Genomic DNA, 12,051 nt, shown 5'->3' with positions numbered 1-12,051 from the left:
GGGGGTTCAGTGGAGATCCCACAGAGAAAGACGGGCAAAGACAACGCCATGACAATGCTACATGGTTCCTGGAAAAGCAGGTGGGAGGCAAGGTCAGTCTAGATGAGAGCTACAGCATGAGGGGTCAGTGGGGAAAAATAAGCCTAGAGGTTGGTAGGGATCACGCTGGTGGATTCTGTGCGAAGGGCAACGGGAAATCTAGTAACAAGTCAGATTTAGGTTTTAGTGAGAGCATCCTGGACTTTGTCGGAGGGCTCGTATGGCATAGTTTGAGTGGAGGCAGAGTCCATTTGGAAACCATTCAAGTATCAGAGATGAGAGCAGCTGCTGGACTAGATGCGGCAGTAGCTGCAGGAATGGGGAAAAATGGACAAGAAATATTCAGGATTAGGTCTGATAAAAAACAAATGCCAAAGGGTAACAGCAGGACATCACAGTGGCCCCCTTTCATTCATTCCTTCTTTCAACAAATTGTAGCACCTACCGTGTCGGAAACTAATCTACCTGCTGGGAATACAGGGGTGTAAGCTGGTGAGGGAAAAGCCCTGCTTTTCATGGAGTTTATGCCCTAAGGAGGTGGGGGGGAGGTGGACAAATAAGCAAATAAACAACAAAAACAGATGGGAATAAGCCCCACGTGGAGAATGTAGAAGGGATATGTGGCAGTGACTCAGATCTGAATGTTAGGGAGCCTGCCCCGCCCTGTAAAGAAGACAGCGGAAAGCACTCTAGGACAAAGGAACAGATGCAAATGCCCTTAAAGCGAGAGTAAGCACAGCACTTTCAAGATGAGAGGCAGCCAATGTGGCCGGACGTGGTAGGTAAGGGCAACAGAGGGACCAGAGGGAAGAGAGATCATTGGGGGGCGGGGGGTGGGAGGCCAGTTTATGAAAAAGTGGAAGGAGGAGGCAGGAAGGGACCTGAGATGTGGGCCAGGAGAGATGGTGGTGGCAGCAGTGTGAAGGGGAGGATTCTGGGCATACTTTAAAGTCAGAGTCAATAGGATTGGATGTGGGGGAGAAAAAATAGAACCAAGAATGACTCCCCAAGACCATGAGGATGACAGCTACTGCAGAGTACCTAGACACAGGGAGAAAGGGCCTCAGGGAACTCCTTCCCCAAGGATGTGGCATCCCAACAAGCAAAGGCCTGGCCTTAATGCTCAGCCCTGCTGGAGGGGGCATGCACGTGAACCATGCTGAGGCTCAGTTTCCTCACCTGTAAGTGGGTCTAGCCTGCCTGAGTGCATTGCAAGGACTAAATAGAAGCCTGACACAGACTTGACCTTCATGCTGGCCTGGCCTCTGAGCACAGTGAGTTGGCCAGTTTTCTCCCATTGTTGGGAAGTATCTTTCCAGGTAGCCATAGCCCCGCCCCCAGCTGGAAGAACACCCAAGGTCAACATCCAATTCTAAGCAGAAACCCCAGAGTAATACCCTCCATCCTCCAAGTCCTGGGCCTGGAAGCATCAAGGGAGAGAAATGGTTGCTCTCAGTCCCCTTAAACCAAAAGGGAACATGGAAACGGGCAGTCACAAATGCAAAACAAATACCAGAGACCAAGGGCTCTGAGCGCCACATCACTTTATTTCTTTGGTTTTCCAACTTCACTCTTGGACAATGCAAATTCAGTCTCTCGCCAGCCTGGCCACTGTGTGGTCTCTCACTGGAGATGGGGCACAGGCTCTGAGGAGGAGCTCAACAGAAAAACGGGGGACCCCAAGAGCCAGCCAGGCTGGCCGAGGACTGCGGGGTCCACGTAAATGCACCAAGCACCAGCAAGCAGAGACCCAAGGCCCTCTCCCCGAGTCCCTCACCACACGCCTTGAAATGGACAGGCCAGCACTCAGTGATCCAGCTCGGGACCTTCCCATGGAGGCCAACCTTGGTTTTTCCTCCACATCCCTGCTTCTGCCCACACGGAGCCTGGCACCCTCTCCCTTAGGGGCACCAGGCAGAGCCATGACCTGCTCCACATTTGATCTCTAATATTCCTTTGGGAAACATCTTTGAGTAAAGAGGGTGCCAACCCCCAAAGGAACTGAAGATATATATTCTGCCCAATGGGACAGATGGCCATGCTACAATACTCCCTTTGTCCCTGGGAAAAGTTGAAAGCAGATTTAGCTAACCAACCCCGCTTCGGGTCTCCACACACATCCAGCTTCCAGCACTAGCAAGGGGGCCCAGCCAACCCACTTAAATCAAAATAAAAGACTAAAACCAAGACACAATAAAAATAAGAATGGTAAACAACTGAAAAGAACATCTCTGGTCCTGTAGCTCTCTGCAGGAGGCCAGATGGCTGGTCTCTGGCTCTCTCTGCCCTGGAGCTGGGAAACAACACGAATATGCCCTTGGATTCAGGGTAGACACCATAGGAGCAAAAGGGATCCTGGCCAAGCCAGGGGGGCAGTTCAGGTCTCTGACCTTCTCCAAAGTGGTCCTCCTTCCTCCCAGCCCCTTTCACACCTCCCGGTCAGCCGTCCACCAGGGTGAGGCCGTCGTAGAGGGCGCGCTTCCACATGTAGTAGGTAGAGCGGGCAGTGAGGGGGAAGAGGGCACTGAACTCCTTGTAGGAGGGGAAGCTCTTGGACTGGAAGCGCTTCTGCAGGAACAGCTTGGCCTGGGCCTTGAACTTTGTAGTGGCGAGCATGTCCATCACCAGCACCTGGCCGTCCCTGCCACCTGCCGCCGCCGCTGCTGCTGCTGCCACCACAGGGTGGTTGGACAGGGACCCACTGGGGGGCCCGCCCTGGGCCATGGACCCCTCTTGCAGGGCCCCCTCTCTGGAAGGCCCTCCTTGAGCCTTCCCCGGATCCTCTCCTGGAGAAGCCGCCATCTGCAGGGTCCCTGCAGGTGGGGCCAAGGCAGCTGTCACATGCCTGCCAGCTTCTTTCTCCCGTTTCTCCTCCGCCTCCTTCATGCTCCCTTTGCCCAAGGTGGGGGCCTGCATCTGGAGCTTGGACAGGCTTCTAGGCCAGCCCCGGGCAAGACTCTTCCAGACCCAAAAGGTGGAGGGCGAGAGGCTCGGATAGCGGAGGCGGAAGCGACAGAAGGGGAGGTGCCCGCGGAGCACCTGCTTGCGCGCTGCCCGGCGCAGACGCCTCTGCCAGCGGGACAGGGGCATCCTCAGGGGGAGGAACTCCCGGGGGGCGGGGGATCCCCCACCCGCGGCTTTCCCTGCCCCATCTCCCGCCTCACCCTTCCAAGGGAGCAAGGCCTTTTCCCCAACAGATGCTGGCTGGGGAGTCCCAACCACCGAGAGGGCTGGTGTCGGCTTGAAGCTGGGGTTCCTTCGGAGAGCCTTGCGGCGCCAATTGTAGTAGGTGGACCGGGAGATGCCGGGGAACCTGCGTTTGAAGCAGCGGTAGGGTACCAGCATATTCAGGGAGATGCAGTGCTCCAGGTACAACTTGGCCCTCTGCATTAAGACCATTCCAGGGCTTGACATGGCCAGCGAGGAGCATCCCAGCCCCTCGGCAACCTGCTCCTCCGGCAGCTTCTCCAGCTCCACCATGGCCAGCTCCTCCTTGGAGGCCAGGGCCCGGCAGGCACCTGAGCCCAAGAGCTCATGCTTCCAGGCGTAATAGGTGGACCGAGAAATCTCGGGGAACCTCTGGAGGAACTGCTGCAGGGGCACAACGCCCCCGCGGTGGAAGCTGTCCTGCAGGAAGTGCTTGGCCGAGAAGCGGGTGGCCACCTTCTGCCGATGCTCCTGGGACTGCCGCCGCCAGCGGTAGAAGGTGCTCTTGGTGACGCTGTAGCGCTCACCGAGGTGGGAGTAGCTAAGGCCAGGTTCCCGGTTGAGCAGCTCCAGGGTCTTGGCGGGCGGGGGCAGCCGGGCCAGGGCTGCAGGAGTCGGGACCAGGCCGGGGGTGGTACTTTCAGCCTCCACCTCCTCCAGTCCCACCACGGGGGCAAAGTACTGGTGGCGGAAGAGGTGGCTGGTGAGGGGCTGGCCAGCCCACATGATGTGCAGCGTGGCGGGCGTGTGGTCGCAGCGGCGGGGCCGGATGACGCGGTTAAAATAGGGCCGGATCTTAAGGTTGCGCATGGGGTAGATGGAGTAGATGTTGCGCTGAAGGACGGAGGCGAGGGCATACAAGTGCCACACGTTGGAGAAGCTGCTAGGAAAGCAGGTGGCCTTGACATCCGCGTCAAAGATGGCCTCTAGTGTGGCAGACGGCAGGCTGGTCATCTCCGGGGACTCCTCAGAACACAGGGAGTAGCGCACGGCCTGCAGCATCACCTTGGAGTCTATCATGCCCTGGAGGTAGTAGTGCCGGTGCAACAGCATCTCCACCACCGTGCGGGCCCGCAGCTCCAGGCTGAGGCCCGCGTCGCCCCACAGAAGCATGCTGGCTGCCTCAAACAGCAGGCTGCCCTCGCCCTTGCACACCAGCGGCAACATGTTCCGGGGCGCGTCCTCTGGGTACAGGCTCAGGGCCACTGAGTCCACCTCCAGCACCTGGGGGCCGGGGCCTCCCTCCCGGCCGGTGGGAAGAGCGAAGGAAGACAGGACCTGCTTGGCCTCCAGAGCAGCACCAACAAGACCCTCCAGGCCCTCGGACTCCACCGCCTCCTGCAGCTCTTGCAGCACCTGCTGCACCAGCTGCTCCCGAGATGTCATCCTTCCAAGGCAAAGGATAGAGGGCAGAGGTCAGGAAAGGTACCCAGATGATACCCAGCAATGATGCCTTATCCACTCCTGCACCTTCTTCCTCGAGGTAATGCCTATCTACTCCCATTCCCCCAGAGCAGATAATGGCTGAGTGCCTCCTGGGGTTTGTTTAATTACTCAGTGGTACAAAGAAAGAGCTTGGTCTTGGAGAATGGCTTTGAATCCTGGTTCTGATATTAGCTTGAGCAAGTCACTCAACCTCTCTATGCTTCTGGTTCCTTTTCTGTTAAAATGGGGACAATAATAAAAGTATCTACCTTATAGGATTATTGTGGGTATAAATAAGACAATGAAAGTAAAGGATGGAGATATATAAGTGTATATATATATATATATATGTCTCCATCCTCAGAAAAGTGCCTGTCACATAGTAAAGTACTAAAGAAGCGTTAGCTATTATACATTAGAGTATTATCTAGCACTACACATATTATATAGTGCAGGTATAAAAGCTGTACCTCTATACCTGTTAAAGACCAACAATCCCACATAGCCAAAATTGGTCTGCTTTTTCCTAGAATAATGATTCTCAAAGTATGGTTCATGGACGCTTGGGGTTCCCTGAGACTTTCAGAGGGGCTGCAAGTTCAACTGTTTTCATAATAATACTAACATATACTAAAATAACAACACTAAGATATCATTTGCTGTTTTCGTTGTGTTAACATTGGAGTAAAACTGTAGTACCTCAGCATGAATCAAACTAGAAATCACTGTGTTCTACACCACCATGTAGCCACAGTCAGGGAAAAAGAAAGCTAGCATCACTCCAAAATGTCCTTGATGCAGCAACAAAGATCATTATTTTTTTTGAATCACAACCCTTAAACCCTTACAAGACTTTTCAATATTGGGAATGACAAAATGGGAAGTACTCATAGAGAATTTCTGCTGCACACTGGAGGATAATGGATGGGTGAATTGTTCGGGTTGTACGATGAACTAGCTGCTTTTTCATGGAATACCATTTTTACTTGAAAGAAAAATTGAGAAAAATTGAGTGGTATTAATCACTTAGACTTGGATATATTTGACAGACATTTTCTCAGAAATGAATAAGGTGAGCCTGTCACTTCAAGGAATGCTATTATTTATGGCCAGTGAAAATTTTTGAGCTTTCATTTGAAAATTAGAATTTTGGAAAACCTGTATCCACTCAGTGAGCTTGACAGCTTCCCAATACCTAAAGATTTTTCTAATGCAACCAGTGGTGACACTAACACATGTAACTTTTTATAATGGCATGTTCAACATTTGAAGATTTGCATCACCCAGTGAACCATTTCCCAAATAACCAATGGGATGGCATGGGCAAAAGATCCATTTAAAGTAGAAAAGAAAGCAATGGATTTTAATATACTAGGGTACAAAAGTTCCTGGATATGGTTTCAAATTCTGCATTATAACTAAGCTTTGAGGAACTGCCACCTGTCGAGTTTTGGTGTAGCTATCAAAATACTCTTCCTCTGGGAATTCTTTGCTGGTCCAGTGGTTAGGACTTGGTGCTTTTACTGCCATCGCCCGGGTTTTATCCCTGGTTGGGGAACTAAGATCCTACAAGCTTTATGATGGTGTGGCCAAAACAAAAACCAAAAAGCACCTCTTCCTGTGTCCATCTATGTGTCTGGATGAAGTTGGATTTTCTTCATATACTTCTACCAAAATAATGTATCGCAACAGATTGAACATAGAGACAGAGGAGAATCTAATCTTCTGATAACCAGATATTACAGAGATTTGAAAAATTTTAAAGATGCACTGTTCTCAAAATTGTGTTCTGGAAAAGTTATTTCTCACAAAAACTATTATTTGTTAGTATGTAGCAGGTTTTTTTTTTAATAATCTTTTCTAAATGTCGAAGTTTTAATTTTGAATGTAACATACGTTGACAGATGTAACCTTTATAAACAAAAGCTCTTCAGAGTCTTCAATTTTTAAGAGCATAGAGGTGTCTCAAGACCAAAATGTTTGAGAACTGCTGCCCTGGGACAAAATTAATCTTTCCAAAGTGGTAGCAGCAGCCTAGCCACTGGGCTGACATAGATCTAAAAACTAAGGCTTACTATTTGCCAAGCACTGTCCCAATACTGGCAGCTTAACTTTAAGGGGGGGGGGGGGGGGGGCGGGGTACTATTATCCCCAGTTTACAGGTGAAAAAACTGAGACAATCAAAGTTAGGCTCATTTGCCCAATTTGCCCCAGGCCACATAAGTGGTGCAGCCAGTAGTTGAAACCAGATGCTCTTTAGGGCCTGTGATTCATCTACTCCAGTTTAACATGCCAACCACCTTTGAATACAAACTAATCATCCTAATTACTGGTAGGTTTTCTGTGTTGTGTTGCAAAGCAGAGTAATATTTCTTTGTGGACACTGTTTTTAAATTAAAAAAGAGACCATTATCCTTTCTCAGAGTTTAATAAATTCCTTTAGATTAGCCTTAGATTTAAAAATTGTGTTTGGGTGTATACATTTGTCAACTCATCAAACTGCACACATAAAATGGAAAGTGTTTTGCACACTTATGAGGGATGTGTTTGGGTATAAATTATGGGTCAATAAAGTTGAAAAAAAGTTTTTAAAGAACCGAAGGCCTACCACCAGAATTTTACTTGGTAACCATAAAAAAGAAAGCTTTTTAAAAACTAGTAATCAGAATCACCTTTGGATAAAATTTCTTGCCTGTAGATTTTTTAAAATGTGTTTATTGTGACAAATCTGGTCTAACCTCTCACCAATTTCTATTTGTACCACATTATCTAACCCTGGAATTGGGCTTTTAATCTGTTCACCTTTCATATACTTTATATTTACTTTTTTAAAAACTGTTCGTTTTTTTTGGACTCAGGAGATAAACTTCACTGACAGCACTTTCATATGCGATAAAAAACTGAGCCCTGAGGAACAAACTGTACACACAAAAGAGCTTTTTTCATTCTGGCAGACAACAAAGATGCTGGGGATTTTGTTTTTCTTGAGTGTCACTTGTAAACGCTGCTATACAGACTCATATAAATGAGAGCTCCGCTCTGCTAGATACTTTGCAAACAAAATTATGAAAATAACCACCATTTACCTACTGCTTACTATGTGCATTTAGGTAATTCAACCAAAATCTTAAAAAAAAAAAAAAGAGGGCATGATGTTCCCTTGAAAGATTACAAGTTTCTGTGGGTTTTACATAGGGTGAGTATTTGGATTTCAGGCTTTTCAGAGGTAATTTTATTTATATGTGGTTCTCACTTTCTATGTGAACTACAACTCCATCATGCCTGCACCTTCCTAGGATAGCAACTCCTAGTTCACACTAGGAGAAAAGGCGGCTTGGAGGTTAAATTAAATAACTTTCCCAAGATCACAAGCTATTAAAGCTACAAAATCTAAGCAATCTGACTCCAGAGCTCCCCTCCTAACCCCTGTAATTCCACCATCCAGGGAAATACAGGACCCCAAAAGCTCATTATCCAAAGGATGAGGAAACACATGGATTCTTGGGGCTTTGAGACAAACCTGGCCATTTTACAGATAAGGAAATTGAGGTCCAGAAAGGTAAAGGTGACTTGCCTGAATTTCTGCAGCAGTGTCCAGATACCTTCCAACACGTCCAGATATACCACACTTCTTCCTGCGCAAACCCCACCCCCTCCCTCCCCTCCCTCCCCTCCCTGTCCCACCCTACCTCCTCTTTCTTCCCCAGTCCCACCCCACTCCACCCTATCTCATTCCTTCCTCTTCCCCAAAGAGGTAAGAGGAGGTGTGAGTAGGTAATACTCTACTTCTTTTTTCCTCAAAAGCTTGCTGAGAAAAAGTAGCTCTCTGGAGAGGCTCTGCACCTCCCGGCAACTCAGGTGGGTCTGGACCAGGAGAGAACGGGGCAATGGGGAAAGGCTAGAGGCCGTATGGGGAAGCTAATCGTACTTAAGTAGACAATTGGTTGATGGGGTTCAGGTGCAACAGTCTTTTTAGTGATAGCTCCCTGGAAACGCAATGCAAAGCAGGTCTGGCGATTACCAGGTGCTTTCACGGAACAAGGTGCAGAAAGTGAGCTAAACTAGGGGCTTTGTCTAGCTGGCCTCCTCCGGCCCCACCACTCTTAGAAGGGACCTGAAAAGGCATGAAACCAAGGAGGCAAGGCCCCTCAGGCTACACAGGCTCCCCTGGCTTGAGGTTGGAAGGAAGGAGGAAATAGGACATCCAGAAAGCATCCAGCCAGCATCTTGGCACCTAAGAAGGGCTCTGGAGCCCAGGAATGAATGAATGGACATGGGCAACTCTGCAGGCAATTCAAAGCCTCGCCTTTAGCAAGGTGCACTTTCCTCCTCCCCCAGTCTCATTTCAAGCAGATGGGGTCTCGGAGCGCAGGTCTGGGCTCTGTCCTTTGCATTTTAAAAGTGGTGAGCCAGTGCTCTGGGCAGGGCAAAGGAGGAAAGGGCCAAGGGATCCGCTGACAGTGCTGGTAAGCCTCTGGCCTCTAGGGCAGACACCCTCCCTGCCAGCCTCATCCTGGGCTCCGCATTCGCTCACCAAGGACCCCGTGTTCTCCCCATTCCTCATAAAGCAGGCCCTGCAGTCTCAATAGCTGGCCAGGCCCTACAAGCCTTGGGGAGGGCCACACAGGCCTCAGTCCTCAGTAAGACTGGCTACGACCGTGGTAGATCGGCTGGCACTCCACCCAGTCTCTCTGGCCTGCCCTCCAGCCCCCTAGTCACGCTGGCCGAGCCGCCCAAGCTGCACCCCTGGCTCAAGGGAGCACCAGCCATCTTGGCTTCTTCCCCAGTGGCCAGGAGGCCCCGTTGGGCACAGGCGGCCACAGGGCGTGCCTGGTGGCAGGCAAGTCCCTTGGCTGTGAATTCTCAAGGAACCTCCCACCACCCCGGGCAGCAGGAGCGCCTGGGGGCACCAGGGTGGGCCTGAGGCCGCCCAGTCAATCACACCTCGGGAACTCCCAAGTTGAGGAGCTCTAGTGGACCACGTGTCTGAAAGAGAAGGATGAGCAGTGTGGCCCACAAGGGGAGGCTGTGCGAGCCGCCGGGAGGCCCTGGGTGGCTGGGGAGAGAGAGAGCTGGCTAGCTGGGGGCACCTGAGACAAGGGACCCAACTGGGGAAGCACCAGGAGTCTGGGGAGGGGCTAAGGCCAGACCATTGTGTAGGGTGGGGAGGGGAGATAGGCAGGCCAGTGGGGGTGGGGATGGGGAAGGGGCTGGAGGTGGGGGTGGGGAGAAAGAGAACTTGAAACAATGCCTCACCTCCCCTCTACACACACATACACACACACACACACACACACACACACACGCACACGCACGCACGCACACATGCACGCACGCACACACGAGCAGCATCTTCAGAGTCACTCTGACCCTTGGGCCCTTTAGTGTCCCAAGGCCACCCCCTCGTTCCCCTGGGGCCTCCAAACTGCACAAGGCACCCACCCTTCCTAATTTTGAGGAAACTGCCTAGTTTACTGACCTCGAGGGTGGCCCAGAGCCCAGGGGGCGTCCACTTCTCTCTCCACCTTCCAGCTTGGGACATTTAAGTCACCCTGCGGGCAGCGTCCCCAGCTGAGCGCCACTCTCACTCCAGAAATGGTTTCATATCTGTGGTGGACCATTGAGCATGGACGTCTACAGCCAACTGGCCGGTGGAGAAGCGGCTTAAGCCACTCCTCCCAGGAAATCGCCCACCCTCAAGTGCTCTGGTCCCAAGATGAAAGAAGTGCAAATTCGGGGGTCACTTCCAATGGTAAAGTGATAGCAGCTATTGTCTCGTCCGCTCTGCCCAGCTGGGGGTGTTAAAGCGCCCTGACCTAGCTCTGAAGCAGACCCCAAACCCCCCAGGGAAAACTTGAAAGAAAGTTGAAAGATTTCCAAAGAGTTTGGGGGGAGGGGAAGGGAGGGGAGGAGAAGGTTTAGATAGAAAGACCGAAGGAAAGTCTGTGGCCAGGATAAGAGGGGGAGGGGGGGTGAGAGCAAAGGTATAGCCAGGAAACTAGCCTTGGGTGACTGGTTAGAGGACTTGGGGCTCTCTGAACCCCCCAAGATGCATCTCTTCCTCAGGCAGCTCCCCCATTCCTGGCCCCGCGAGACAGGAAGGCTGGAGAGCTCACTGCCCCCTTCCCTTCCAGGAAGGCCTCCATCCCCACCTTTCTCTGAGCATCCCCCAGGCTTGAGTCTCAACACCTCTCACTCCCAAAGCGTGCCTGGGCCAAAGATTCTTCTGTCCGGGGCCAGGGCACCTATCCCAGGACACCTGGTTTTCTGACCCCCTCAAGAAGGTAAGGGCATGTGGTACCTGGGGCTTCGGTCCCTCCCCGCAGCTCACCTCAGCCCAGAGGCCTCAGATAATCCCGGAGGAACTAGTCCTATCCGCCCGTCCAGTTCCCCGCTGGTGGGGGAGGTGAGGGCTGCCCGACCGCCGCCTTTGGTGGTAGCTCCCCCCAGGGGCTTTCCTGCCCAGGCTTAACCCTTTGCAGTGCTGGGGCTGACAGCTCCTCCCAGGCTTCAGTTCTACCCACCTCTCTCTACTGCCTTCACCCTCACTGTAAAATGCCCCCTTCCCCTGCCGGTTACGCCCCAGCTCCACGATGATCATTTTCTCCTCTGCCGATCACGAACCCTGCACTTATCACCTAAGTCAAAAATCCTTTATCAAACATCCATCCTCAGGAATGCTGGATGAAGGGGCCCTCAGAAGTGAACTCAAATCCAGTCCCTACATCTTAATCACACCAGCCCCACCCACGGTGATGGCAGTCGCCTGAGGCAGTGGTTTAGACGCCTCCTGTACTTGGATTTGAATGCCAACCCTGCCCCATACTAGAGTATGGCTTTACGCAAATTGTTTAAACCTCAGGGCCCTGATTTAGTGGTTACTGGGGCATAACTTTTACCCCAGAGAGTTTGCTTACCCTTAGAGTTGTGCTTGGCACGAAGCAAGTATATTCCTGTTCCCAGAATATCCAGTGAATTTGAAATTATTTTTAAGTTCTTTATGTAAATGCAGTATTTTAAAAGTTTCAGACAATAGTGGTGATTTTGTAGAAGGAGATGGAACTACAAGATACTTTTTCTTTCTGTGTCGTTTGACATTTTTATAAAAAGTCCACATTACTTGCTATCATTTAAAAAGGCAATGATTTAAATTTAAATAATTTAAGTAATTTAAAATTATTTAAAAGGCTAATAGAATCTTTAAAAGTATTTTATAAAAAGAAATTATAGTGATAAAAAAGGTTTGTTGGCCTTTCCATTACCAAAGTAAGAGTCTCATTTGTAGACTAATTGGGAAAATGTAGAATAATTGGGAGAATTTTAAAAGTAAAGTAGGAGGAAGGAAAAATTATCTATAATCTCATTATCTAAAGACAGCTA

The 12,051-nt window shown here is 50.5% G+C and overlaps 1 protein-coding gene across 2 annotated transcripts; it reads right to left on the bottom strand.

The window, feature by feature from the left end:
* Positions 1–1,583: 1,583 nt before the first annotated feature.
* VRTN (vertebrae development associated) lies at positions 1,584–10,307 on the bottom strand. 2 transcript variants are annotated; one of them, XM_057733528.1, is made up of 3 exons: positions 10,151–10,307; positions 2,738–4,633; positions 1,584–2,699 (listed from the first exon to the last, which is right to left on the bottom strand). In XM_057733528.1, exons 2-3 carry the CDS (start codon positions 4,630–4,632, stop codon positions 2,417–2,419), a joined length of 2,178 nt encoding a protein of 725 aa, XP_057589511.1. In that variant the 5' UTR covers position 4,633; positions 10,151–10,307; the 3' UTR covers positions 1,584–2,416. The 2 variants fall into 2 exon arrangements, with proteins under 2 accessions (XP_057589511.1, XP_057589512.1); XM_057733529.1 differs by lacking the exon at positions 10,151–10,307 and having other exon boundaries at positions 2,479–4,632.
* Between the last annotated feature and the right edge of the window lie 1,744 nt (positions 10,308–12,051).

Source organism: Hippopotamus amphibius, chromosome 4, assembly GCF_030028045.1.
Source record: "Hippopotamus amphibius kiboko isolate mHipAmp2 chromosome 4, mHipAmp2.hap2, whole genome shotgun sequence".
Lineage (NCBI taxonomy): Eukaryota > Metazoa > Chordata > Mammalia > Artiodactyla > Hippopotamidae > Hippopotamus > Hippopotamus amphibius.
This window is presented reverse-complemented; position numbering and strand designations above follow the sequence as displayed.

Bases quoted from the DNA above. Each gene is read 5' to 3' on its own strand.
- VRTN (XM_057733528.1), bottom strand. From the start codon at position 4,632: ATGACATCTCGGGAGCAGCTGGTGCAGCAGGTGCTGCAAGAGCTGCAG. The intron at 2,700-2,737 runs GTCCCTGTCCAA...CAGCAGCAGCAG, and splicing joins CAGGGCGGGCCCCCCAGTGG to CGGCGGCGGCAGGTGGCAGG.